We start from the raw sequence: 26,745 nt of genomic DNA, 5'->3' as shown, positions 1-26,745 counted from the left end.
AAGCCAAACTGAAACAGGGCTGTCACTTCTCGCCGCAGGGATACGGGGCTCCTTCTGTGCCACCCTCTGCTTTGTGCTTTTCTCTTTTTAGCTCTGAACCCTTGGGAGTTTACATTTCTTCCACCTTCAGGACTCCAAGTTAAAAGGTGATTTTTAAGCATGCACATATCTACGTCTCAAAGCAGATGGCATACATGTCTATAAATGCATCCTGAGCTTTCAGAAATAGATCAACAGACACCAACCTAAGCAAAAGGCTTTCCCTTTAGTCAGCTTTTTTTTCCAGAATCTACAAGACAGGGACACGCAGATTTCACAATCCCTCTTTTCTATTCTAAGCGGCTCTGCCAAGGCCCACTGCCACCTGGGGCAGCACACAGTCCCAAGGTCGTTCTGAAGGTCATTGCATGAAACCCCTCTACTGTGGGTTTTGCCCTTTGCTGAGATGGGGAGTAAATGCGAGCACTCTCTGGATCACAGGCGCACCACGGGGGGCTTCTTGCTGGGCGTTAACCGTGTCTCCCGTCTGAGCATCGCTTTGTCCACCTTGTGTTTCCACGGGGTTAACATCCCCCCTCGGGTTCCCGCTGGAGCCGGAGCGGGGGAAACTGCCTCCTCCAAGACTAGCGGGGGGCGTCAGGGAACATAAACCTTCCAGGGCAAGTAAAGAAATAAACACGATGAACACAGCGAGACGCTAAAAATTAAAAAGAGCAATGAAGGAAAGAGAGGAGGAAAGGCGAACGCAGTAGCCAGCAAAACCTTTTTTTTCTGAAGTAACAAAGGGTTACGGGTTCTCCAACGAGTGCAACATAGACAACTATTTTGAGTCAGGGGCAAGTTAATTATATTCAAAGAAGACAGCATCTCCAGAATGTTTTTCTTTTCTTTTCTGCAGTGAAATATTTTAGTTCCTTCATATAGAGACGTATTACACAATGTTAACAACCATGAAATACAATACAAAATGCCCTCGCTTTAACAAGTAGAAAAATATAACTAGTATATATGGCAATTGTGAATCTAATACTGTACAGAAGTAATTTATGGATTTTACAAATAAATTATAGCTTAAACGCCTTTTTTAAAACTCTTCCCCCCCCCCGGGGGTGCACACCCCGAACTTACAGTAGGAAAGGTTCCGAGCCTAGCTTATTGCCTGCCAATCAGTGCCAGTCAAATGTTCTGCCCACGAGCTCAAAGAATTTCTTATTTGGCTCGTGGAAATATTCGTGCAGTTTACTGAGGAGCTTGGGGTCCACCTGGGGGTGCGCCCGGCCTTTGGACTCGTGTAAGCAGCGGTCCCGGCCGCCGTCCCGCAGGCAGTAAAAGCCCTTGGTTTTGTTAAAGTAGAAGTTCGAGGCGTTGATCCGCGGCGCCAGCTTCAGAAACCTCTCGACCTCCTGGATCTCGGGGAAGGGGTCCCTGATGAGGCGGTCGCCGTCCACGATGTGCAGGCGGCGCCGCGGGAAGAAGCGCAGCCAGTTGCGCAGGTGCACGTGGTAGAGGCTGCGGTTGAGCGCCTTGTAGTCCACGTTGAGGCGGCCGCCCCGCACCAGGAACTCCTCGATGGACGGGTAGGGCTTGCGCTTCTGCACGTGGTTGTACAGCACTTGCGTGTAGTCGGACAGCACGCGCTCCGACGGGTCCCGCAGGATGAGCAGCAGCCGGATGGCGGGGTTCATGCTGTGGACGCGCTCAGGCACTTTGGGGGACGTGAAGTACGCGGGGGTCTTCTCCACGGTGAGCTGGTGCGGGGCGGAGAGGGGCATCTGGCTGAGGTACCAGCCCAGGCCTTGGCTGTAGTGTTCCTCCCAGTCGAAGAAGTGCACCTCGTTCTCCGCGGCCGCCACGTCGGGGTGCAGGCTGAGCATCTCCAGCAGGGCGCGGGTGCCGCCCTTGCGCACGCCGATGATGATGGTCTGCGGCAGCTGCCTGGCCGAGCCGTTGGGGGCCGGCGCGCCGTCCAGGGCCTGGTCCTGCGGGGCGGCCGCTTTCCCCACGAGCTCCTGCTGGCCCGGCTCTGCCCGAGGTGCTCCAGGGCGGGAAGGCGCTAGCTGGAGCTGCGCCACCAGCAGCACTGCGCCCAGGAGCAGCGTGGCCATGCTGGACCCCACGGTGGCTTCACTGGGCCCCGCGTCGCTGGGTCATGAAGCTCTCTGCCGCAGGAAATGCCTCCTGATCAGTGACACATGGGTGTCGCCTGCAGCCAATTACTAGGAAACAAAGAAGGGAAAATGTTAACCCCAAATCCATAGGCTTAATGGAGCTGAACCACTCTGTAGTCCTGGGCAGGGCACCCACCTCCCTGGGTGTCTCTCAGGGTCTTGATCTTATAAAGCGGGGGGGTGGCAAAGCTTCTTTGCAGGGCCACGTAGGAATGGTTTAGGCTTTGGGACATACAGTCCCTGTGCCAACTCCCAAGTGTGCTGCTTTGCTCTAAAGCGCTCATAGACAATACACAAAGGAATGGGTGTGGCTGTGTCCCAATAAAACTTTATTTATGGACACTGAAATCTGAATTTCACATAATTTCCGTGTGTCATTAAATATTATTTTTCTCTTGTTTTTCAACAATTTACATGCTTCGTTCTATGTTTGCTGACAGAGAGAGGGAGAGAGGGAGAGAGAGAGAGAGATTTGGCTCTGCAGCCACAGTTTGCCAAACTCTGCTATAAAGGAAAGGGTTGGGAAGTTCTTTGGAACCTCGACAAACATCAGTGAACTATCTACCTGCCAGCCCCAGGCCAAGGGGCAGGTAATATAGGAGTAGACAGTCCTGCCACCCGTCCACCAGGGGCTCCTGATAGGAAAGACTGATTGTTTAGTTTCCAGTTCTTCACCGAGCCCAGCACCTAATTTTTGCTATGGCCTCATTGCGAGGGGGATGTGCTCTCCAACAATTTGATTTTAATTTGGCCAATGGAGTGTGGATAGAAATGATAACGCGCCAGTCCCCAGCCCAGGCAGCAAGAGGCCTCATGGGTCCCCACTTGCCCTCTTGCCATGAGTAGAATGCACCCTGGCCAACCCCTGGTCCCAGGGTGAAGAGGAGAGACAGGTGCGGCAGGGCCACCCCGGCTCAGGGTGATTTTCAGCCACTGAGTTTTGGGGAGGCTTGTGTAGCAGCAGGCACGTGGGAAAGGTGAGCTGATACAACCCGACTGCAGGCATCGACACGATACACGTTATGATTACATTTTAGGCAGGGTACCAAGAGGGCATGTGCTCATTCATTCTGCCTGAAGCAGCTGGGGAGGGCTTCATGGCGGAGGAAATGTTTGAAGTTGGGTTAGAGGGATAAACAGGTGAAAGAGCAGAAAGCTTCATGGTTGCAAAGCCTTACTGTTTATAAAGTGGTTTTGCAGCCTGCTCAGGTGACTTGTCATCACAACCCTACAGTGTAAGGTAGGGAGGCAGGGCAGTTACAGATGAGAGTCTTGCCCAAGGACACCAACATTCAGTCCATTTCAAAATTCAGAGTCCAAATGCAAAACTCTAAACTCAGGGCTCTCTTCCCACAAACTGCCTCCTTTACGCCTTCTCTCTACCCATCTGGGATTTTTCACAGTTGGGCATTAAAGCCCCTCAAGCACACAGACACTGCTGGGCAGGATGGCATGGAGATCCCAAAGGTGGGCGAGTCGTGGTTCATGTTTTCCGGATGTGACAAGCAATGATCCATGTCTGACCCTCTCTCAGAAAGAAGAGACTGCAAACTTTTAGTAATCCCTGTCTAAACACAGGGATGGCATAGGGGCAGGCCAGGCTCGGGGGCCGTGGGATTTCCAGAGCCAGCAAGAAGTTCCCCACCAAGAGGGCCCATCACTTCTCTAGACCAGGTTTAAAATTCACTTAATTAGTTAAAAACTTGTCTGGAATTTATAAACAGAGAATCACAACCAGGGCTTCCATTTTTATGACAAACCAATTGATCTACTTTCCTCAGATATCAACTGTATTAACTGTTTGGGAAAAAAATGTATATTAAAGAGCAGGCAGTTAACTAGCTGGAAACCTTCAGAGGCTCAGAATGCTGGAGGACAGACTTGCAAGAGCGGGTGGCATAATTGTTTTGGGGAAAAAAGAGAAATTTTTAAGGATGGCTGGCGAAACAAGATGTGGTTCAGGTTGGTTCTGCTGATTGGATAAGCTCAATTTAATGGGCCATTTGGCTTAGTCAATTGAATATTTCAGTATGTTTCAGGCAAATTCCATTTCCTTCTCAACTGCTCATTTGGGTCAACAGGATGGACCAGCTGCGCTTGCCTGTTACATGCTATTTTTGTGTGTGTGCACACGTGCATGTGTGTGCTTGCAGGAGTCTGTGCATGTGTGCACCTGTGCAGGGGGTGGGCGGGTGAAGTGAGGGAGAGAGCAGCTACTAGATCCTACCCTCTGTTTGGCAGGTGGTGCTATCTCCATCTCACTGCTCTGTTTTCAGACTCAGGTCTTAACTCCAGGTCCCAAGCCTTCCACACCTGAGTGACAGTCAGAGACCAGGTCCGAATGTCAGTGTCTGACTCTTCTCTCCACCCTGCTATGTGGCATCCTGGTTAGCATAGGGCACATCTGAGATCTTTCTTTTAAAGGGGAATGACCAGTAGTCATAGAGTGAAGAGACTAACTAATAGCTTGTCCTTTCAAAAATAGAAAAAAACAAACAAAAACTGGGCAGTTAGTAGTTTAAAAGCTCCTCATTTCTACTTTAAACTTTCTAAAAATGTATTTACTTATTGTAAGCCTCCTACATTCCAAAGATACTTAATATTTGAGCTATATGGAAAACAAGTGCTTAGCTAAAGTCTCATAAACATACAGCGACAGAGAGGGAAACAGAGAGAGAGAGGAGTCCATATATGTCTGAGCTGCACAGAGAGAGATCTATGTGCACAGCATATGCATATATGAAACTTTAGCCAAGTTATATGCACATATATATCAGTGTGTATGTATACATGCACACACATATGTACATCTAAATGTATACATAAAATATATCACACACACAGTGGCCATCAAGAGCCAGCTTCCTCCTGTGGAATGAAATCCAAACTCCTCTCCTGGCCCTGGAGGCCCTAGGATGGGACTTGCCTGCCCCTCGGCCTCACGCTGCTCCTTCGGACCCAGCTGCAGCCCCCCTGGCCTTTCTGTTCCTCTTGACACAAGGAGCTCACTCCAGCCCTGGGCTCGGCATTCGCTACCCCACCCTCATTCCAGGGTGCTGGGCCCCAGGTTTCTGAGGCTGGCTCTTCCTTGTGACTCATATTTGATTTCAAACACTGACTTTCCTGCCACAGGAGCCCCCCCCTCCCCCCCGCTTTCTTTTAATCACTTTCTTTCCCACCATCCGTTACATTCCTCATAGACTATCCGAAATCCTATCTGCTCGTTGCTGTCCGCCTCTCCAGCTGACGATGCCGCTTCAGAGCCGGCTCCTTGTGAGGGTCCCGGCCCCCGGACACCCCCTAGGGCCGGGGGATTTCCGAGACAAGTGGGTGCTGGAGATGCTACTTGCTGAATGGATGTGTCAACTGCAATGGAAAGTGAGGCACATGTCCGAAGGGCCTGAGAAAGACTTTTAATTCAATAAAAAGGGATCCCACTGGTGTGGCTCAGTGGTTGAACATTGACCTATGAGCCTGGAGGTCACGGTTCGATTTCCAATCAGGGCACAGGCCTGGGTTTCGGGCTCGACCCCCAGTAGGGGGCGTGCAAGGGGCAGCAGATTAATGACTCTCATCATTGATGTTTCTCTCTCTCCATCTCCCTTCCTCTCTCTGAAATCAATAAAAAACATATTTGGAAGGAAAAAAACCAACTTTAAAAACAGGGAAACTCAACAGCTCATCTATGAGAAAGACTGCATCGGGGCAGTGAGTTTTTCATGCCTAGAGAGTCAAGCAGGAACCAGATGTTGAACCAGGGGCTCAGCGTTTCTAATGGTAGTTGGACAGGGTCACCTGAGAGTCTAGAAAATATTTTAATTAAAAAAGGAGGGGAAGCAGTGAAACAACCCTTCAAAAATATTTTAATTTTGTCCTTAAGTCTTCTCATTCCATGATTTACATCATGACCTAGATTTCAAATGTAATTAACTACAATATATTCTCCGAGTGCCACTCTTGGAAGTTTCATGGATAGAAAGGAATACCAAGAGTATTTCATGGGAGGGAGGGACAGTCAGTGCGTCGGGAACAGTGGTGTCTGATTCCTCTGCCGGACACCTCCCCAGCCCGGGACACGAGAGACATACAGCTGTCCCCGGCAAGCATGTCCCCCAGAGAACAGGGGTGATTAAAACATGACCACACATCCTTGAAGGGGTTTAACAACAGGTGGGAAAGGGAGAGGTTACTGACTGAGTGCCCACTGTGCCAGGCGGTAAGCACTCAGGTTTAAATGATCCCTTCGGATACTTGCTCACCACCAAGAGGCAGTGAGTCTCATTTTATTTTACATTTTTAAGCAACAAGAAGGTAGAATGCAGTTAGTGGAAAAACAGAGAAGTTTTTGCAATTGGACATATCCAAGCTAGAATTCTTATTGCTACCTGACCTCCGATAAGCTTTGTACCTGTCTGGGTTCAACATACAATTCTGCCAAATGGGCTAAAACCTACTTCCTACGGATGCCACGGTGGTTAAACAAGACTCCCCACGCCCAATGGACAGTGCAGTGCCTTTCTCCCCGTGACAAAGAGGAAACCACGCCATTCAAGTTGAATGACCTTCTCAAGGTCACAGACCCAGGAAGTGTGAAAAGGAAACTTCTGCAGGCCACCGAAAGCCCGCTGCTCTTCTCCTGTGCCTGTGAGGCCTCCCCTGGGCAGTGGGAGTGCGTCCCAGACAGGGGGTGCTTAGCGAGAGCAGGATACGCTGGCAGAGAGGGCCAGAGCTTCCTTCTACTTTCAGCAGGGCCTGCCTCTCTCCCAGCTGCCCAGGGTGTTGAGTGACTTCATTTTCTAGAATGTACTGAAACCTGATTAAAGACAGTTGAACAACAGACCTGTCATTCCCTATCTGACCGATTTGGGAGCTATCAACAGGATAAGGTTATCTGTTCGGCTGTAAGAGTCTCACATGTCTTCACTCTCATCCTTGCACAACTACTATGAACACTTTACAGTCATGTCAAATGTCCCTCCTGCAGGTCATCTTGGGAACCAAGAAAGAAGAAACAGATTAAGCCTGTGCCTGTCAATCTAGACATAAATATTTATTTTCTAGAAATGGCCTATACATAATACCCTTCAACAAATGTTGACATTCGCTTTGTTTGGATTTACTATGGTGATTGCTGTGAGGAGGTTGGGTGGACAGTTCGGGGTAGAGAGGACCCAAGGTCAGTCCATGTAATGCTGACAGGTTTCCCTGGGCCACATTTACTCTCTGGGACAAAGAAGTGGAACTGGCCTATTTTCTCCTTGGAAAAGGGGTGGGGTCTCCAGACGCTCCCTCCTCCCGCCTGTCCATGCACCCTGAGTCCCCACAATGCTGGGAGGTTCCATGTAACAAAAGGGTGACTGGACAATGAACAGGATTCCCAGGATTGAAGGAAGGAGGTACCCAGGCAAGCCAAGGAAGGTGGCATGGTGCGGGGACAGGAGCAGGGATTCGGGGCCACAAGAAATAAATCACAATGTTGTTTCTGAGCCTCTGAGACTCCAGGATGCCATGGGGATGAACAAGGCAGCCTGTCCCACAGGAAGTCTGAAGTCAACTCAGGCAGCCTTCCTCTCCAAACCAGGTGATGGATTAGGGCAGAAGGATCTGGATTAGGAGCTGCAGGTGGCAGGTAACTGAAGCTTCCCTCCCAGGAGCTCTGGCTGCCTCATTACGATGGCCCAGCCCAGAGCTTTCCAAACTCCACCGTGCACTCCAGTCCCCTAGTGATCTACTTCTAAGTGCTGATTCTGAGCCTAGAGGTCGGGAGAGGCTTGCGTGTCTGTTCCTAACAAGCTCCCAGGGAAACAGGCTGCCCACCCTGGGCCCTTGGATGGTGAGGGTCCCATGAGCTTGGAATGCCTGTGCCCATTTGGATTTGCATTCTAATCACCTCGGCCTTGAGCTGGGGAGGCCGATTTTGTTTTGGTTTTTGTTTCTTACTGTTGCTGGGCAGTTTTTTTTTTTTAATATATATTTTTAATTGATTTCAGAGAGAGGAAGGGAGAAGGAGAGAGAAACATCAATGATGAGAGTCATTGATCGGCTGCCTCCTGCACCCTCCCTACTGGGAATTGAACCCACAACCCGGGCATGTGCCCTGAACAGGAATCGAACCGTGACTTCCAGGTTCATACATTGGCGTTGAACCACTGAGCACGCAGGCTGGGCGTGGGCAGTTTGTGTTCAACTGCAGGATGAAAACAACTGTGGAAGGCAAAATAGAGAGGGATGGGTCTGGCCTCAGAGTTGGTGTTATCCTCAAAGGGGGCTGACGGATTTCAGAGAGGACTTAGAGTCCCCAGCCTGGCTCAAGCCTCAGCTCTAGGGCTTACAATCCTGCAGGCAGCATGGAAACTCGGAGCCTTGGGTCCAATGTGCTGGCCCCACAGCCCAACCGCGAGGATAAATAGCACAGCCTGTGTGGATGCTGAGGACATTAGCATATTGCCTGGCCCGTGGCAAGCCCTCAAATCACGGAGCTATTTCTGTCCCTAAAAAAGAAGACCGTGTGGTATAAATGGGATCCAGGGATAATTAGTCAGACTCATTTGTTCACGATCCAAACTACTGCAGTGACTCAACCAGACCGAGGCTCGGGGAAGAAAGGACAGTGACACCTGGACAGCATCCAGGCTCTCTGTTTAGAAGGGACACACTTCGTGACGGCCCCCGCGTGAGTGACGGGCGGCCAGGTGCGTGGTCTGGGAGGGAACACGGGGAGGAGCTGCCTCTTGCCAACGTGTTTAATCCGCGCCGCTGTGCACAGGAGGCCGCGGTGACCTAAATAAATCCTTCATTAGAGGCAGCGCACGTGGAGCTCCGTGACAGGAGGGCGGCGGGCCTCTCTCATTACTGGGTGCAGCCGAGTGGAAAGGGGGCCGGGGCGGCAGACGGGGAGCGGGCGGCTGCCTCGGTGCGTGCCAGTGCGTGGGCTTCAGGCCCAGCTCCTGGTGAGACCCGACCTCCACACAGGTGCCCTGACTACGGCAGCCTCCTGGACGGGGTGGACGGTGGACACCGCTCCGTGGGTGGTGAGCGACCCTGAACCCCATGTATTTCCCCAGAGATAACCAGGAAAGACACACGGGGCATCGGAGGCCAAAGGGCCGTGAGCCATCATCTCGTCCTGTCCCCATCCCAGCGGAAGGGAAAACTGAGGCAGGCAGAGAACAGGAACCCGAAAGTCAAGAACGGAGGGGCTGAGCTGAATCAGAAACCAGGGTCTCTGGATGCCCATCCCACTGGGACCCCAAGGCATAGAAAGCTGTGCTGCTTTTGTGTTGGGCTAGAAAACATTAAGTAGTTTGCAGCTGAAAAGAAATATGTACAAACAAAAGTGATCTTCCCCTGGGCTGGCAAAGATGGGGGAGCAGTGGCCTCATTTCTTGAGCCAGCCTGTAGGGGCTGAATGTTTGTGTTCCCCAAAATGCATGCGTTGAAACCCTAATGCCCAGTGACATGGTATTTGGAGGTGGGGGCTTTGGGAGGGAATTAGGGTTAGATGAGGACATGAGGGTGGGGCCCCACGATGGGATTAGTGTCCTTCTAAGGAGAGAAAGAGAAACGAGAGCTCTCTGTCACAGGAGCACACGAGGAGATGACAACCACTTGTGAGCCAGGCGAGAGCTCCCAGCAGGAGCTGAATCTGTTGGCATCTTGGTCTTAGACTTCCCAGCCTGCAGAACTGTGAGAAATAAATGCAGCTGTTGTTTAAGCCACTGGGTCTATGGTGTTTTGTTACAGCTGCTGAGAAGACTAACACATAGCCCTTAGAAGAAATATTAAGTTTCTGCTGTGTAAATCTTCCTGGGAGTAGTGCTCACCTGTCTCCTGGATTCAGGCAGGTGACATCAACCTATGAAGCAGGTGTACCGAGAGGGACTGCAGCCAGAGGCCGCGTGAGCGGTCTGTCTAAAAAGCCAGCTGCTGACAGTTCTGCAGATGTTGGAGGTGAGGGACCAGAACGGTCTGCTCTTTTGCTTTTACAAGATTCAACCATGGATATTTTTGTGAAAACTCCTGATTTTTATGAATGGAATAAATGGATATTAGTTGCCACATAAGGTGAACTTGAGAAAAACAAATAGACTGGAGGGCAAGTCTGCAGAGATTGATGCCTGAAGTCTCTACTTTGCCCACAGGTGACTGCTCACACTTTTACAAAGCTCCTAGGATGTTTCTGAGATTGTACAGAGTTGCAGGGGATACAGAAATAATCCAGCCCGTCAAGTAGAAGATACTCATGCAAGGAAACCAACCACCAGGTTAGTGTGAGCATAGATCTGGCCACAGGTGCGCGAGAGCCCAGAGGAGAGAGACTGAGCTGGTGGAGGAGCAGCGGGCCTGTCTGGTGCGATTCCCCAGAAAAGGTCATCACCTTCAGGCACAATTTGGGAGGAGACTTGGGGTCTGCTGGGCAGGAAGCCCCCCAGGGACATGCATTTGAGTAGGTTTGCAGCAAGAGCAGGGCTGGGCGGGTGGGGGCACTCGGCCTGTGCTGGGGTTGGCACTGGGTAGAGTTTCTGAGAGGCAGTGGGGATATGCGCTGCACCAGCCAGCAGGCCCACAACCTGACGTCTAGGTACACAGCAGACTGTCAGAGTGGCTGCCATAAAAAGTCATCAAACAACAGTGTCAGGGAAGAGACGGAAAAGGGAGCCTTGTAGTGTCAAGTGGGACTATCAACTGGGGTAACCACTATGGCAAACAGTATGAAACTTCCTCAACAAACTAAAAATTGAACTTCTAGCAGTTGCACTTCTGGGCATTTATCCGAAAAAAACAAAAACACTAATTCAAAAAGATATATGCACCCCGATGTTCAATGCAACAATATTTACAATAGCCCCCACACAGAAGCAACCGAGGTGTCCATCTATAGGTGAACAGATAAAGATGTAATATTTCACCCAGTGGAATATTACTCAGCCATCAGAAAGGAAAAAAATCTTGCCACTTTCGACAACATGAATAGACCTGGAGGGTATTATGCTAAGCGAAATAAGTCAGATGGAGAAACTCAAGCACCATCTGATTTCACTTATATGCGGAATCTAACCAAACAAAACACACGAAAAAAGAAAACAAAAGAGAAACAGATCCATAGATACAGAGAACAAGCCCATGGCTGCCAAAGGGGAGTTGAGTAACAGGGTGAAAAGGAAAGAAACAGTGGAGGGAAACACACCCTGGCAAAGGGACCAAGCACAAAGTCCTGAGCCTGGCGCCCAGCAATGCCACACATACAGGCTGCAAGTTGGGGCAAGTTAACGGAAAATGAAACCATAGGTTTGGCCCAAGGGCTTGCTTTTTTGTCTTTCCTTTTGGACATGCATGTCCTTGTTTAACCTGATCATTTAAAAACAGACATTTCCGTGAGCCCTTGGTACTGACTGGCACTGAGGACGGCCTGGGGATGGAACAATGACTGACACACCCCTGCCTGCCAGGAGCTGATGAAAAAGGCGTGGGAGCAACGGAAACGCGGGCCATAGCTGGCTCTGGTTTCACGTTGCCAGTAATCTTGCCTTTTCTGAGTTAAAACGTTGCTGTTCGTGCCGTAGTCCTGGATAAAGCCACAGAACATGGCTTTTTCCTCTGCGCCCCACACGTACACACGCGACTGTGATTTCTATTTGTCCCTTACTTGAAAAATCTTAAAACCAGTATTTAAGTTGAATATTCCTAAATTCTTAAGTGCTAGGTTCTGCAAAACGAATTGTATTTCATTTCCCTCTGACTCAAACTTGGACGAACCTCGAATGGATTAACGTTACACAGGGACCGCCTGCCTTTTTACCTTACTGGTCTTGAAATCTTTAAATGCCATTCGATCTGTTCAGACACCTGAACATTGCCCTTGACACAACCATCCCTGAGATCTCGTTAACTCCTCGTATAGTTTTCATGCCTTCGGATTAAACATAATACTGTATGTTAAGTTAAATCATATCCAGAATGATCATTTACTCTTTCCGAATGATTTATATTTTACACTTTAAACTATTACTTACTTATTATAACAAACTATTTGGAACAAGCTGGCATGAAGGGTCATCAAGATGAATGATAAGAGCTCAGAAGGGAGAGGCTGGTGGTTAAAAACATGGATTTGAATCTTGGCTCCATCCCTTATTCCCTCTGAATGGCCAAGGGCAAGTCACATGACCTCTGCGTGCCTTGTTTTCTCACCTGAAATGTAGGGATGGTAACAGTGTTCGTTTCCTAGAATTATTGTGAGAATTAAAGGAGATATTACTACGTAAAGTGCTAAGAAGAGAGCCTGGCATATAGAAAACTGCCACCAAATGTCATCATCATCAATGTCAGATCTCCATCTTTCACTGCTGTGGCTGACAAGTAAGAAAAAAAGCACTCTTCAAGAAAAAGAGAAAAAATTGAGTTTTAAGAGTTATGCAGAGAGAGAGACAGAGAGAGAGAGAGACAGAGATGACCAAAAAAAAAAAAAGCAGACTGGAAGCATAAAGTGGCTCTGAGTCCAATGTTTTCAAAGGACAACTATTAGGAGAGCACAAGCCTTTGCACCCTCTTTAGTAGAGGCCCATAGAGAACATTTGAGTAAGAAAAGGCAGAAGGTGAGGGCCATTCCAAACACTCGGGACTGTTCAACTTGGCAGGGCCTGGTGCCTGTGGAACCAGAGTCCCAACAAGTGGCTCAATGCCAACCAGAGCCCACTGGGCCATGAAGGCACAGTGGTGGGGGTCAGAGACAGGTAAAGGTGGTGCCTCCTTCAAGATGACAACTGCAGCCCTGGCTGGTGTGGCCCAGCTTGTTGGAGCATCATCACCTGCACTTAAAGGTCATCGGTTCGATTCCTGGCCAGGACACATGTCCAGGCTGTGGGTTCGGTACTGGGTCAGGGTGGGTACCTGAAGCAACTGATTGATGTTTCTATGTATCTATGTGTCTATCTATCACCTACCTATCTATCAATCATCTCCCTCTCCCTTCCTCTCTCTCTCAAATCAATAAAAGTATATTTAAACAAAAAAGATGACAAGGGCAGACATGTCCCTGGAAAGGGGCCTGCAGGCCTAGGGAAGATGCACACACAGCCACCCTGACTGTTGCGGAAAGGACAGACACCAGCTGACAATGACTTTGCCCAGAGAACAGTTTCTCGGGTCACTCTGACTCCTGTGTGGGCGGCAAAGGATGGCTTCCCATCTGAGCTCAAGGAACCTGAGCCAAACCCTCCTCGTGTCATGGAAGACGGGTGTTTCTCTCTATAATGATGGTATTTTCACTTCCGAACTCCCAGGACCCGAGGCCCTTCACCCCTCCCACCACATAAACCCACATTTCACTTGGCAATCATGCGGATTTGTCCTGGTTTTTCCTTTGGAGAATTAGAGATAAAGTTGAGATCCTGACCCTCCTTCCTGCTTTGGAGCGGGAGCTGTTTCCCGAGGGACACAACCAATCCTACCTGCAGTCCTGACAATGTCACCTGTGCGGTAAGTAGCCTTCCAGGACCATGGAAAACGCAGTGCCAGGCTAAGCCGAGATAAACACCCACAGCGCAGCGCCTCCGCCCTAGGCTGCTGGTCCCTCAAGGGTTGGTGGCGGGACTCTGCTCACTCCAGTCTCTCAGAGACCCGGACACACAGCGCACCTGCTGACGCGGAGGGTGCGGGTCACCGGGCCGGAGGGGCCGAGAACCTGTACAAAGCAGGAGGGACTCCTAGAGCCCCAGGCTGGATGGGACACGGAGCTTCCACGGCCCAGGGCGAGGCACAGGGCCACGCTGGCCTTCAGACAGGAAGGAGAGTGCCCCATGCCACGCCCAGAGGAGAGGTCCCAGTGCCAGGGCGCACACCATTACTTATTGTGGGGCGGGGCCGGGTGGATCAGGAAAGCACGTGTGTGGTAAGGTCCAGGCCACGTCGGGCCGGACGAGAGAGGGCACAGGTGCAGGGGACGAGAGAGGGCACAGGTGCAGGGGACGAGAGAGGGCACAGGTGCAGGGGACGAGAGAGGGCACAGGTGCAGGGGACGAGAGAGGGCACAGGTGCACGGGACGAGAGAGGCACAGGTGCAGGGGACGAGAGAGGGCACAGGTGCAGGGGACGAGAGAGGCACAGGTGCAGGGGACGAAAGAGGGCACAGGTGCAGGGGATGAGAGAGGGCACAGGTGCAGGGGACGAGAGAGGCACAGGTGCAGGGGACGAGAGAGGGCACAGGTGCAGGGGATGAGAGAGGGCACAGGTGCAGGGGTTCGAGGCGCAGGAGCCGCGCGAGGACGGGGTGGAAAGTCCACATTCCTGACTTATCTGGGAACGACGGGCGCGGCCCTGAGGTCAGGACAGGAGGTGTGTGTACAGAGCAGATGGGAAGAGATGATGCCTGAACCGTGAGAAGGTGGCTGCCGGGCGGGGGCTTGAATCCCATCACTTTTACCCTGAAAAACAAAGCAGCCGAAGAAGGGCCTGCTCTGAGCACCCGCCCACGGTCAGGTCAGCGCGCTGCGGGAATCGCCGAGGTGGGTCCTGAGGACTCTGGAAAGGAGGGCACCGGGCCCTTCGTTTTTCCAGCCAACGGTTCTTTCTTGGTGCCGGGCCCGGGTTCAGGTCTGACCCAGGTTTGGTGCTCTCGCATCCACCCCCATTCTCCCACAGTTTAATCTACTGAACAGATAAACATTAAATTAGCAAGTGTATAAACATGCACAAGGAAAAGTCATGAGGAATGCCTGATGTTCAGGTGACTAACCTTTCCCAAGGGGATACGGCGAAGTGGTGTATCCGGGCTCAGGCCTCTTCTCGCGGCCAAGAGCCCTGATTCTGTAAATAATGGGGGTTCGTGGTGTGGGACAGTCTGCTTCAGGGGACAGGGCAGGGGCTTGATTAGAGTTTGCAAAGTTTGCTCAGGTCAGGGGGAGAAATTAACAGAAATATAAGGGTGAGCGAAAGTAGGTTTACTGTTGTGAGTACATGAAACATAGTTTATACTTGCATTTTTATTGATCAATTATCGTATTATTTTCCATACGAACAACTGTAAACCTACTTTTCGCCCACCCCTGAACTGTAGATTGCAAAGGGTTGCAGAAGTTACAGAGCCGGGGAGGGGAAAAATTCGAAGCCTAGAGAACACGAGGTTTGTATTTCAGCTGAGGGTGGTGCTAAAACAGACCTTACAGAGCTGGGCAGGAGCAGCCACATTGCAACATACAAGCATGTCAACTGTTGCTCAAAGGCAAGAGGGAACAATGCAGGGTTGCTGTGTTCCACTAACAGTGCTCTTCCACTGCCTCAAATGTCTGTGTGCCTCAGTTTCCCCTTCTGTGATTTTGGCTTGTGGGCATGTGACCAAGTTTTGGGTAATGGGACCTACAGGGGAATCTTCTGCAGGCTTTTGAGAAAGATTTCCTCCCCTGATTGAAAGAAGAGAGCCCCCCAACCTCGCTCTCTTCCCACATTGGAACAGAGAGGAGGGGGGCTGCCTGGGGCCACCATGGCCCTCTCTCTGGCTGGACAGAGATCAGCCAGATGGACTGAGGGACTGGAAGATGCTCCACAGCTAGATCCTTGATGACATTCTTTATCTGCTTTTCAAATGAAATCAGGCTTATCAGAGAGAAAAGCTCATGAGGCCTAAGGGCTGCGTAATGGAAACTCGTTACCAGGCTCTCGAATGGGTGTTTGACATACATTATAAAATGTGGTTCTCCCGGCAGAAGTCCACGGGGAAGTATAATTCCATTCAGCAGATAAGGAACCAAGAGTCAGGAAAACAAAATCACTTCCCCCATGTCTAATATCTCAAATGCCACACGCACGCCCTTGGGGAGCGGGGCTGGGGGTTTCTCCCGCGCTGAGTCACCAGGAACCCTGCTCTGCTCCTGCCCCACGCGTGCTCCAGCCTCCCAGACGCGGTCCTTTCCTGGGATGCGTGTGAAGATGGGGCTTAGGGGTGAGGAGGGGGGTCAGCATTTCACAGGAGGAGTCGGGGCAGGAGAGATGCCAGCCTGAAACTCTCCCTCGTAAGAGCTGCTGATGCGTAAACGCAAATTTAAAACCAAACCAAAAGAAACAACCCTCTGGAAGTCAGAGGAGCACAACAGGGCCACCGTGGCCGATCCCTCCACAAGATGGCACTCGGGTCCCTTGTCTTGGGTTTTTACTGTGATTTTATGCCATCGAAGAACACTGCTTATATCGCATTCCGCATTCTTCCCAGTTCACCGCCAGTCTTCGTGTCCTTCCCTCAAGGTCACGGGCATTAAGACAGGGTCCTGAGAAGCCTTGGGAAGGGGAGAGGTTGTGGGCTTATGTCTGGGGATTTAATCAAGGACTTCAGAAAACTGCCCTGCTACCAAATGCCGCTGATTTCCACGCTCTCAGATGCTTTGGCCTGCTTGCGACGGCCTCCTGCCCCGTCTTCCCTCCTGTTCTCTTCTCAGACTCACCCGCCCTCCTTCCCTCTCTCTGGACTTTATGTCTTTCACGCCTCACACCTTTCCTATATTGCTGCTTCCACTCTGTTGGCCCAGGAAATAAAATCATGAGGTTTGCTTGAATTATATAAATTAAGACTAAAGAAACAAAGGGCAAAGGACTCAGACACTCTCCAGGAATTCGATGAATGCCATGCATGAGATTCAGCCTGTGGTCTTTGAGACATGACATCGAGTGGGCAACTTAGAGGCCCACGTTGCTTTCGTCATCTCATTAATAGCGTCTTTTTTTTTAAATGCTGACTATGCGCCAGACACTGTGCAAATGTTTGGCAAAACTTATTTGGTTTAATGCGCACTAAGCGACCCTGTGCTATAATTTTAATTATGTCCATTGCAGATGTGGAACCTGAGGCTCAGAGATGAGAAGTGACTCACCTCCTAGTACGTGGCTGAGAAGTAGCACAGTGGACTCTAACCGGGTCTCTCTGGCTGGTGAGGCCCGTGTGCTAACTATTGGGCAGCTCCGCCTTCTTTCTGGTCTGTATCCCTCATGAATACACCGCTAGGAAGCAGCTCAGGCTGTGTGAGGAGTTAGTACTATTATACCCCACAGAATCTGATTATTTCAGCATGAGCCGCATCTCACTACTGAAGAAAGCATGGAATTCTTCTTTGGAAAAGTCCACAAGCAACAGAAGTCTTGTTAACTTAGTTCGCAGGTTACTACCTGGAATGGAAACATGCCATTTTCGCAGCCACCCTCAGAACAACATACTTCTGCCATCTTAGGGGAGATCTGGGACTCAATTTACAGCCTGAGGTCCCCGCCCTGGGAGGAGCTGGTCTGAAAGGCCTGCTAACAGTTTTATTAGCTTTGGGTTCACCGAGGAGGGAGCAGTTGCAGGTGTGAGTTTGCAAAGCACAAAGTACCCCTTCAGTGAAGTCAGTGGGGCCCTTGTGTGTGCCCGGTCCTCCCACGCCCGGCCCCACAGCAATGTTTGTGTTGAACGGGCGCTGCCTTAGTGGGCTGAACGCTGCTGCTCCGGTGGCCTCAAGGGTTTGAAATACTTTTTCCCAAAGGGCGCTGGGAGTAACCCGTGCTTGCCTTCCTGACACGGGAGAGAGTCTGGCTCACTTATGAAAAGCACTGAAGATTCTGATTCGGTCCACAGGTCTTTCGCTTCTTTCAGGGAAAGATAAGGTTGCCTTGGTCGGATCCGTTCCTTAGCTCATCAGAGCAAACGCCCCTTCCTTTCCTTTCTCCTTGGACCAGACCCTGGCTAAGTCACTTCCCCTTCAAGATTCCTGGTCTCTCCCCTCTCTTAACTTCTTAGGGTTCTAGAGCTTTCGCCACAGGAATCGCTCAGAACTGTCGCCACAAGAATACGGATATTTAATAAAATACAGGACTTCCTATTAAATTTAAATTACAGAAAAACAGTAATTCCTTAATATTTAATGTCTGGGATATAACTATACTAACACTCTATGTCATTTATCTGAAATTGAGATTTTACTGGGTGTCCCCTATATTTATTGGGTAATTCTGGCAACTCCACACGAGAAGAATATAAGTTTTCTTGAGCATCATGCTAGCCATTTTATATTGGAGGTCTCCTTTAATCCTCATTAAAGGAGGATTAAAGAAAAAAATGGGGCCCAGAAAAACTGTCTACTTCTCAGGATGATAGTCAGAGTAAGCAGGAGATGAGAAATTCAGACAGATGTGCCTTCAAAAGCTATGCTCTTTCCCAGAAAGAATAGCTCCCAAACCTAATCTGGAACTCTGCCATTGACGCCTTCTCCCTTTCCCACCCAGGACACTGGAGAGAATCTGGTTTAAGACATAACTTAAGTCAAGTGCAAGCAAGTTTTTAGGGGAAGCGCCCGGCGCGCCTCCCCTCCGGGCCACTGAAGTGTTTCTTTTTCTGAGCACAGCCAGGCGAGCTCGCCGTTTCATTTCAGCTGCCTCTGCAGTCCACCTTCCTCCACTGTCTCCTAACTGCTGAGACAGGGCTCCGATTTACTCTTCCAAAGCACAGAGTGAGGGCATTTACATAAAACCATCCGCTGCACGGTGAACCTAATCTGCGGGAATTCTAGGGGAGATGCAACAATTCTCAAAATGCAGCCCGGAAAGTGCTGAAATGGAAGTTCCTGATGAATAAAGGAGACGGAGGGAAATGTTTTAAATCTAAATATATTTCTCTGCCTTATAGAAAACGTGGGCCACTCGGTCCTCCGGGGACCTCAGGAGTCTCCACCTTGAGCCGTCCACTCGCGGCAGGTGGGAAGTCCCGGCCCGGGGTCCAGGGTCTGCAGCCTTTCTTTCTGAGGGTCTGAGAATAGGTGCTTGACTTCCAGACCTCAGCTCCCTTTAGCATGAAATGAAGATGCTACGCGCTTCCATGTCCCCTGAAGGGCTGGGTACAGGAGACGAAGGAGGCGGTGGGTATCATCACACTATATAATAGTAAAGAATTACCACTTTCATATTTCTTATTCTTTTGTTTCATCTTTTCCATCGATCTTTACTTGGTTTCACTCTTTTCATAGCAGAGTGCTCTCGCACGGCCGGCCAGAACGGGCTCAGCGAAGGCCTGCACTCAGGGGCAGCTATTCACCCGGGCCGACCACATGGGAGTCCCCGAAACGGACAAGTGAGTGTCAATAAGGGCTCGGGGCTCCATCGACTTTGACTCTGTGGTCACCCTCCTTTGGCTTTTCTCTCCTTGCCTCTCTCTTTCCTTAAACATTCCTCCCCCCTTGCAAGCTTCCCAAATCCCCCCAGGAAGGATGCTCCCTCCTGGTCATTTTCTCAGCAACTAACTACCGCGAGCACAGCCAGTGCTGCAGAAGCTGTGGGAGAAACATCCCGTCCACATCCTGCTCTCAGGGGGCGCTACTCTGAAGGGGAGGCAGTGAGCGGGGAGCCCATGAAGTGAGAGATAAACAGAACTGTAACAGAGGCCCGCAGTGGACGGAAGCATTGCAGTGAAGGCAATCAACGGGCGACAAGGGGATGGGTTCTCAGGGAGGGCCTGCGAAGGACACCGGCAGAGGCCCAGACACGATGCCTTTACCCTCCTAGTAAAACCCGCTACCGTGTCTGCCCGCCACGCCAGGCTGCAGGGTCTTCAAGAACCAGAACTCATTTCACCTTGGGCACCACCTCCCTGGCAACAGCACTGAACAGCAGCGCCGGGCAGGTCCGAGCCGGGGCTATCAGAATTCAGGGGCACAAGTACATTTCACACATACAACACATTTTTTAAATACTTCGGTTTTTTTGGTGATACAAAAAGGAAAATTTGTAATACAAAATGTCTTTCCCGGGTAAAGGGATTAAGGCTTCAAACATTCCTCGCTAATGATCGGGTGCCGGCTTCTAGGTGAGGAGCACAGACCTGAACTGCTCCTGGCCCAAGTCAGGTGCTCGACTGAGAAGACGCTGAACGTCAGAGCTCAGAGCATCAAAACTCAACAGTAAAGACTCCTTCCCACACTCCTCGCCCACCTTTGTTCATTCATGCTTTCCAGACTTAACCCAGTGACTGGCACACGGTGGGGTCTCGATAAATGTGCTCAATTGTCAATTTCATTAAAATTAAGAACATAGTCTGTTATCATGGGTTTACTCACAATAGCAACTCCCAGAATATAATCAAGGGTCCAAACTCCCCCACCTAAAAATCTTGCCTGTGGGACCATGAAACTTGACTTTGGTTATAGTGAGTCAGAGACTAAACTTTGAGATCCTTGTTTTTACCCCGGTTCCCTGACACCATATGGCCCTCTAGAGATTTGTAATTATCCTTAGCATATCACTACCTAACACGGGGTAGATTTTACTCCTTAATCTCGCTTGTATCTGTCTCCTCCACTAGAAGATAAGCACCAGGGCACGGATTCCCATCTGTTTTACTCCCTGTAGTGTCATCAGCGAGTAGAACATCACTTGGTACATGGTTGCAGCCCAATAAACACGTGTTAAAAGAATAAAGTTGATCGTTGTAACCACTGACTGGAGCAGGGAAAGGAACACCACAAACATCTGTAAATGTGAAGGCTACTCACGGGAACAGTCTTACACTGCACTCTGGGTACACATCCTGGCCTTGACATTCTCCGTAACTGATTTCACTAAGTCACACATTGCAGCCAATTTCTTCTCTATCCCCCCAAACCAGAGGCCAGAGGTTGGGGGCCTGTGGGCAAATAGGAGGCCTACCTACAGAGACGTTTTGTTTGACCCATGTGGTATTATTTTAAAAATATTGAATTAGCTGCTGGTACTTAAAAGTCAGTAGATTCTATATAAAATTGTGAACTTACAGCCTATCCTGAAAACAAAAACAAAAACACACAAAATAGATCTGGTAATACTGGGCCTGAGGCCCCCCTGGGGACCCCTGAGCTGGGTCTGAGCCACAGTACCCCCCTCACCCAGGCCCAGGCCCAGGCCCAAGCCTGTTTCCAAGGCTGTTACACTTGTGCTGCTGAAATGCACTAGAGTCTGCGACCCCTGCTGGAAAGCTACCAAAAAACATGCAACGTGGAGGGAAAAAAAGTAAAAGATGCCCACTGGGATCTATTTCCGTTACATTCAGGCCATTCCCTGGAAGAATGCATTCATTTTTCTAGAGCTCTCACAGTTCCACATAACTATTGACAAAGTATGGCCCAGTAAGCGTTACTCTAACGGCCTGAGAAAGCTGGGAGCGGATTCCCTGCAGGCAGAGGAAGCCGAGGAGGCCTCATGCGGGAGGCAGGCCTGGAGGTGAATCGTGAGAGGCTGTGCGTCTGCTGGCGGCACATCAGGCTGACTCAGAGAGAAAGTGAGTTTACTGGGAGTCCAATTACCTCCAGGGATCAATGAGAAGATGAAAGGCCAGGCTTGGAAAGGGGCAAGGATGGAGGGAACCTTGGCACCAAGGAACATGCCAAGATCATGCCACGGGGACTGCACCCCTGGGATATCCTGGGACATCCACGTGGCTGCACGTGCCACTTCGTTCATGGCCCACGGTGGTCAGTGAGCACTCAACTGTCCTTGTGTTCTTTAGTCCCTCAAGACCCCCGGGAGCCCTATGAAGCCCCAGCTCAGGGCCTGGAGATACAGACCAGGAGCAAGAGCCCACCTCCCACTGAAAAGTCTCTCCACAAGAGGACGGCAGTGCCCCCTGCCTAAGAGCGCTGTTTGGTTGCTGGCCACCTTCCAAAACTCAGAAGTCCACGTGGGTTCGAGGACTCTAGGTGGAGGCGGGCGGGAGAAGGCAAGCCAGCACAGGGAGCGGAATGACGGACCAACCTGAACCACTCTAGAATCCCTTGTACCTTCAGAAAGTTAATTAACGTTTCTCATCCGCAGATCCCGGATCTTTAAAATAGAAAGGATGCCATCTGCCTGAGCACAGCCCAGGGTGGCTGTGATGATGCCGTTCAGGGATCCGTTCGCAATTTCAGAAATACTCATCAGATATCTATTAGGTGCCAGGCACTTAGCTCTGTCCTGGGCACAGACTCTGAACAACGCTGAAAATGCAATCGAGAGCCAGTACTTTATGCTGATGACAGACTTAGACAAGGGAGACCCAGGTCATCACCCGAAACTGATTCTGTGTCACCTTTCCCCAAACGGATACACTCATCTGCAACCTTCCTTCTTTTTTTGATTAATCAATAGCAAGCAGGCCCCTTCCTCCAAAAATATATTATCTTAAGACATGTGAAGTGCATTAAGCTAAAAAGAACAAAACAAAACAAAAACTCCTTTAAAACATTTTACTCTGATCCTAAAACAAGAAACAAGTGGTCTGAGAAGCAGTGAGGCCTGGTGCTGGTGGGTTTCAGGTCGAGTGTGCACAAGGAGACGCTGGCCTATTGTATGAAATCTGCTTCCTTTAACGTTCAGCCTTTGTAATTCATACAGACACCACACAGGCTCCAATCAGCAATGACCCAGACAAAATAAAGTTTGTAGGAAAGGCTAGTGAAGTAACCCTGTACATTCCCATCAGTGCTTCAGAACTGCCCAAACGCTTTCCATATGCATTTTCTCACTTCCTTATACTAATCTTTCCGTCTGTGTTGCAGAGGAAGAACCCAAGGCTCAGAGAGAGAGAAATCTTTTGCCTGGTGTGCTGGGGAAAGAAGCTGCCTCCAAATCCAGCTCACCCTTGCATCCCCCCACTGGAAAAGGGCAGCCAGGCTAGAAAGCACTGGGTCACTAGTGGGATTTGAAGAAAGAAAAATACTCACGCCAGAGTGATGGGGAACCACCCAGGTCTTTTCCGATACCAGTGGGAAAATGGAGGCTCTCCACAATGGCTGGAAAGTTACTGCTCTTCCCACCCGGCAGCTAGAATGCTGTAACTCCTCACTCTTCTAGGACAGGACTGTGTCTCATGCAGGGGCCCTAGCTGAGAGGCACAGCCTGGAGCCTGGTGTCTGAGCTATGACCCTGGGTACAGGCTCAGTTCCAGCAGGACATCAATACATGTGACTGTTCCGCCCTCCAAACTCAAACTCTAGCCCCAACAGGGGGAACTCAGTGCTCACGTGCGTATGTGCCACTTGGAGCGGATGCTGTGGTTTGGGAAAGGCAGTGGGCACTGATTAAGCAGTTTTACACCAGCCAGTCCATCTTCCTGGCCCCTCTCTAGTCACCATCACATTTTAATTCAAAAGGAGCTTTCACATGGCCTTTCCTTTCAAAGAGCTCTGGGGACTTTTCCAGTAAGAGAACTTCTTTTGACAAAGAAAGGACAAGCCCCAGCTAGACTGCAGAGGCCTAGTGAAGGGTCCTGGACATCCACACTGTGCAAAGCACTGCTTCAGACCGTGGGACCTGAGGCTTCACACCAGGCGCACCAACACAGCTAAGGGCCTTGGGGTGTTCCTGATTCCATCTGCAAGTTCAAGGTACCACTTTCTCACCCGTTTTCCATGCCAAAACAAAAAAAACCTCCCATCTTAAAGCTACAGTGCCTTGTTCACCAGGCAGCCTTGGCCTGGATGTGCAGCAGAGGAAAAACGCTCAAGAATCACCGGTAAGGGATCCTCATTCACGCTGCTGTCATGATTACCCGCTGACTTGAGAGTGCTTAGTCCCAAAGTTGTCACCTCTGTCAAACTGCTGATAGAGTCAGAGGGACCCACTGACTCCAGAAGGCTCCTTTCGAAGTTGGTCTTTCTCAGCCCAGAGCCTGGGGAAACCTTATGTAACAGAATGGTCCATTTCAATATACTATTTCTGCAGTCCTAAGGGAGGAAAGCATCTAAGCCCTGGAAATACAGAGCTTAAGGCGGGGGCTGGCCACTGAAGCGCTCATCTGGAATTTCACCAGGTCAGGCTTCTTGTAAATTGTTCCCAATTGTTACCGAGAGCAGAAAGCAGAGTGAGAATCCCCAACGCGGAAGGGTGGGCTTGACAAACGCAGGGAGGCAGAAGTTGGGTTGTCTCCCCCCCATTTTTTTTTTTTTTTAAGATGGAATTCCTGAAATTAACCTTCGAGTGGAAGTTGGTAATTGCGTTTGAACAAATTAAGGTGAGATTTGGCTACAAAGCGAGAACGCAAAAGTCAGACCTGAAGCATCCTGCGTGCCCCACGGGCTGCGGCCACCGAAGCCCCCAGGGCACCGGCGCCCAGGCGCAGGGGACGCGTCCGGGGCCGGCTCCCCGGCGGGCGGCGCAGCGGAGCCGGTGGTACCGGGTTCCCAGCGCTCTGGCTGCCAGAGGAGCGGGCGCACTGGGCTCCGAGGTCCCCGGCAAGCAGGGGGACCGCTTCTGGGAGCGCAACTCAAAAGACAGTGGATTTGGATTCCGCTCCCCAAAACCCCCCTCAAAGCGTCTTGGTACAAGTACTGGATAAAAATAGCCGGCGGATAACGCTGGGGGAGGAGCGAGACCTGCGCAGGGCGAAGCGAGGGAGCCACTGGTCTCGCAAAGTAGGGGGCGAGCGGAGGAGGGATGCGCCCCCTCGGGAGGGGGGCCCATGTGTGCCAGAAGCGCGGACGCGAGTCCTTGAGCGGTGAGACCTACAGCGCCACCCAAAACCGGCGACCAGCACACGCACCGGCGCCCGCACCCCGGCTCCCGATCCGCAGCTTCCCACCCCGCACCCGCTCTGCCCGAGGTCTCGGAGCAGGGGGGCCGGTGGGGAGCAGCGCGCGGTCCGCCGCCCCGCCCGCGAGCGCACCGGGGCCGTCGGGCTCCTCGGGGCGCCCTCCGCTCTGAGCAGGCTGGCGCCCAGCCTCCCCCACCCTCAGCCGCGGCCGCCACCCAGGGTGCTCGAAATAGAAACAGAGGCAGGAAAGGGTGCGGGGGGGGGGCGGTAAAAAGTAACTGGAATAATCAGGACCGTGCACGAGTGCCATGGGGGGGGGCCTATTTGCGGTCAGGCCGTCGCCTGAATCTCTATGCTCACGAGCATCCCCGCCCTTCGGGAGATGCCCCGTGTCTGCTCCACTCCAACCGAAGGCAGAAGCAAACCAGACCCCGGTTCCCCACCCTGGATGCTCTCCCGACCGAAGGACTTTCTGCTGACGGCATCCGCCGCGCCCCAGCTCCCAGCTCAAGGGGTACCCGGGCTCCGCGGCGCCCTGCGCTCCCGCTTTCCCCGACAGTGCTGGGGAGCAGAGGCGGGCGGGATCGAGCCTCCCACTCCGCCAGGGCAAAAAAACCCAGAACAGAAGAGTCAGGAACCCGGACACCTGCTGGCAAAAATGAAACAGTCCCTCCGGACTCACAGAGCTGGGGGGGGGCGCAAGGCAGGAGGTGAGGCGGGTGGGAAACCTGCACCCACTACACTCGCTCCAGCCCCGACTCACCTTGGGCCCTGCGCTTGCCCTAAGTCCCGGACTCCAGGTCGGGGCACCCCCGAGCGCCCCAAGTCTTGCCACTCCGCAGCCGGGCGGCCCCAGCCGGGCACGCTCCGCACTCACCTGAGCTGCGCTGCGCTCCTGCCCGTCCGGCGCCAGGAGTCGGCTCTCGGGCCGGGCCATGGGCAGCGCCGTCGAGCCCCGGCGGCCGGCGGAGCGAGGTTCGGGGCACCCCGGGACAGGTGGCAGAGAAGGGGCGCGGGCAGCCAGAGCCCTGAGAGCGGCGTCGGCTCGTGGCTGCCAGCGCGCCAGCGACTTTGCAGGCGGGAGGCGGGGAGACCAGCCCCGCGGAGGGAGGGGCGGGAGGCGGGGCCGCGGGGCCGCCCGCGGGGAGCGCGTCGGGCGCAGGAAGACCGCGAGCGCCCACTGCCGCCCGCGCGCTCCGCTGCTGCGCCGGGGCCCTGGGAGCTCCGCTCGCCGCCGCGCGCCGCCCGCCGGGCGCGGGACCGCCCGCAGGTACGGGAGGGGTCGCCCCGCCCACAGGAGCCGCCACTCCTCCGGTGACAGGACAAGGGGGCGGGACCAGCGCGGCAGGGAGGGCGGGGCCGGTCTGGGGAAGGTGACTGTGCCTCCGCCGCAGACCTGGCGCGTCGCGTCCACTCCCTTCCCGCTGGGAAAAGGCAGGTCCGAACCCCGAGGCCACCTCTTCCCCGCTCTCCAGTCCCTCAGGGTCCCCGAGACCTGCGCCCCTCCTTCGGGCGTCCGCACCCACCCCGCGTTGCCTTCCCAGCAGGTGACCCGCCTTAGCCTCGGATGCTCCGGAGCCGCACCTGCCGGGAAGCAGGGGGAGGCGGCGGGGCCGGGCGGGGCGCGGGAGGCCCGGGGGCGCGCGCGGAGCCCGCGCCCCGGCGCTGCGGGTCGCCATGCGCACGCCCTCTCCCTTCGGCTGCGCGCCGGGCGCCGGGCGCCGAGCTCCCCGCCAGCGCGGGGAATCCAGCTGTGCTTTGCGGGCCCACGGACTGCAAACGCCAGCCCTGAAACCAAGCGGGGCCTCCCTGCGCCTCCCCGAGGTCGGGTAGGCGGGAGGTTTTGCGTGAGAACCCACCAGCTTTAGGCAGTGCAACTTCAAGTTTAAGATGTGTAGGGCCGTGGGTTTGGAGTCGCCTTAGGAAGCTGGGCTGCCTGCTTACCGGCCTACCCCAGCCAAAGCAGGTCACCTCAACGGCAGGCCAGCGCATTGGTTTTTAATAAATGCCAAAGAAACATCCAAGTGCATTAATTCTTTAAGATGAGATTTCAGCAGATCTTCCACATCTTAGCTATTTGGAAGA

The 26,745-nt window shown here is 52.2% G+C and overlaps 1 protein-coding gene across 1 annotated transcript; it reads right to left on the bottom strand.

The window, feature by feature from the left end:
* Window positions 1-868: 868 nt before the first annotated feature.
* Window positions 869-25,669, bottom strand: HS3ST1 (heparan sulfate-glucosamine 3-sulfotransferase 1). The gene is made up of 2 exons (XM_016203727.2): window positions 25,538-25,669; window positions 869-2,216 (listed from the first exon to the last, which is right to left on the bottom strand). Exon 2 carries the CDS (start codon window positions 2,103-2,105, stop codon window positions 1,167-1,169), a length of 939 nt encoding a protein of 312 aa, XP_016059213.1. The 5' UTR covers window positions 2,106-2,216; window positions 25,538-25,669; the 3' UTR covers window positions 869-1,166.
* Window positions 25,670-26,745: the final 1,076 nt, after the last annotated feature.

The sequence above is a fragment of the Miniopterus natalensis genome, chromosome 1 (assembly GCF_054644295.1).
Source record: "Miniopterus natalensis isolate mMinNat1 chromosome 1, mMinNat1.hap1, whole genome shotgun sequence".
NCBI classification, from domain to species: Eukaryota; Metazoa; Chordata; class Mammalia; order Chiroptera; family Miniopteridae; genus Miniopterus; species Miniopterus natalensis.
Note: the sequence above shows the minus strand (reverse complement) of the source record. Positions and strands in the feature narration are given on the sequence as shown.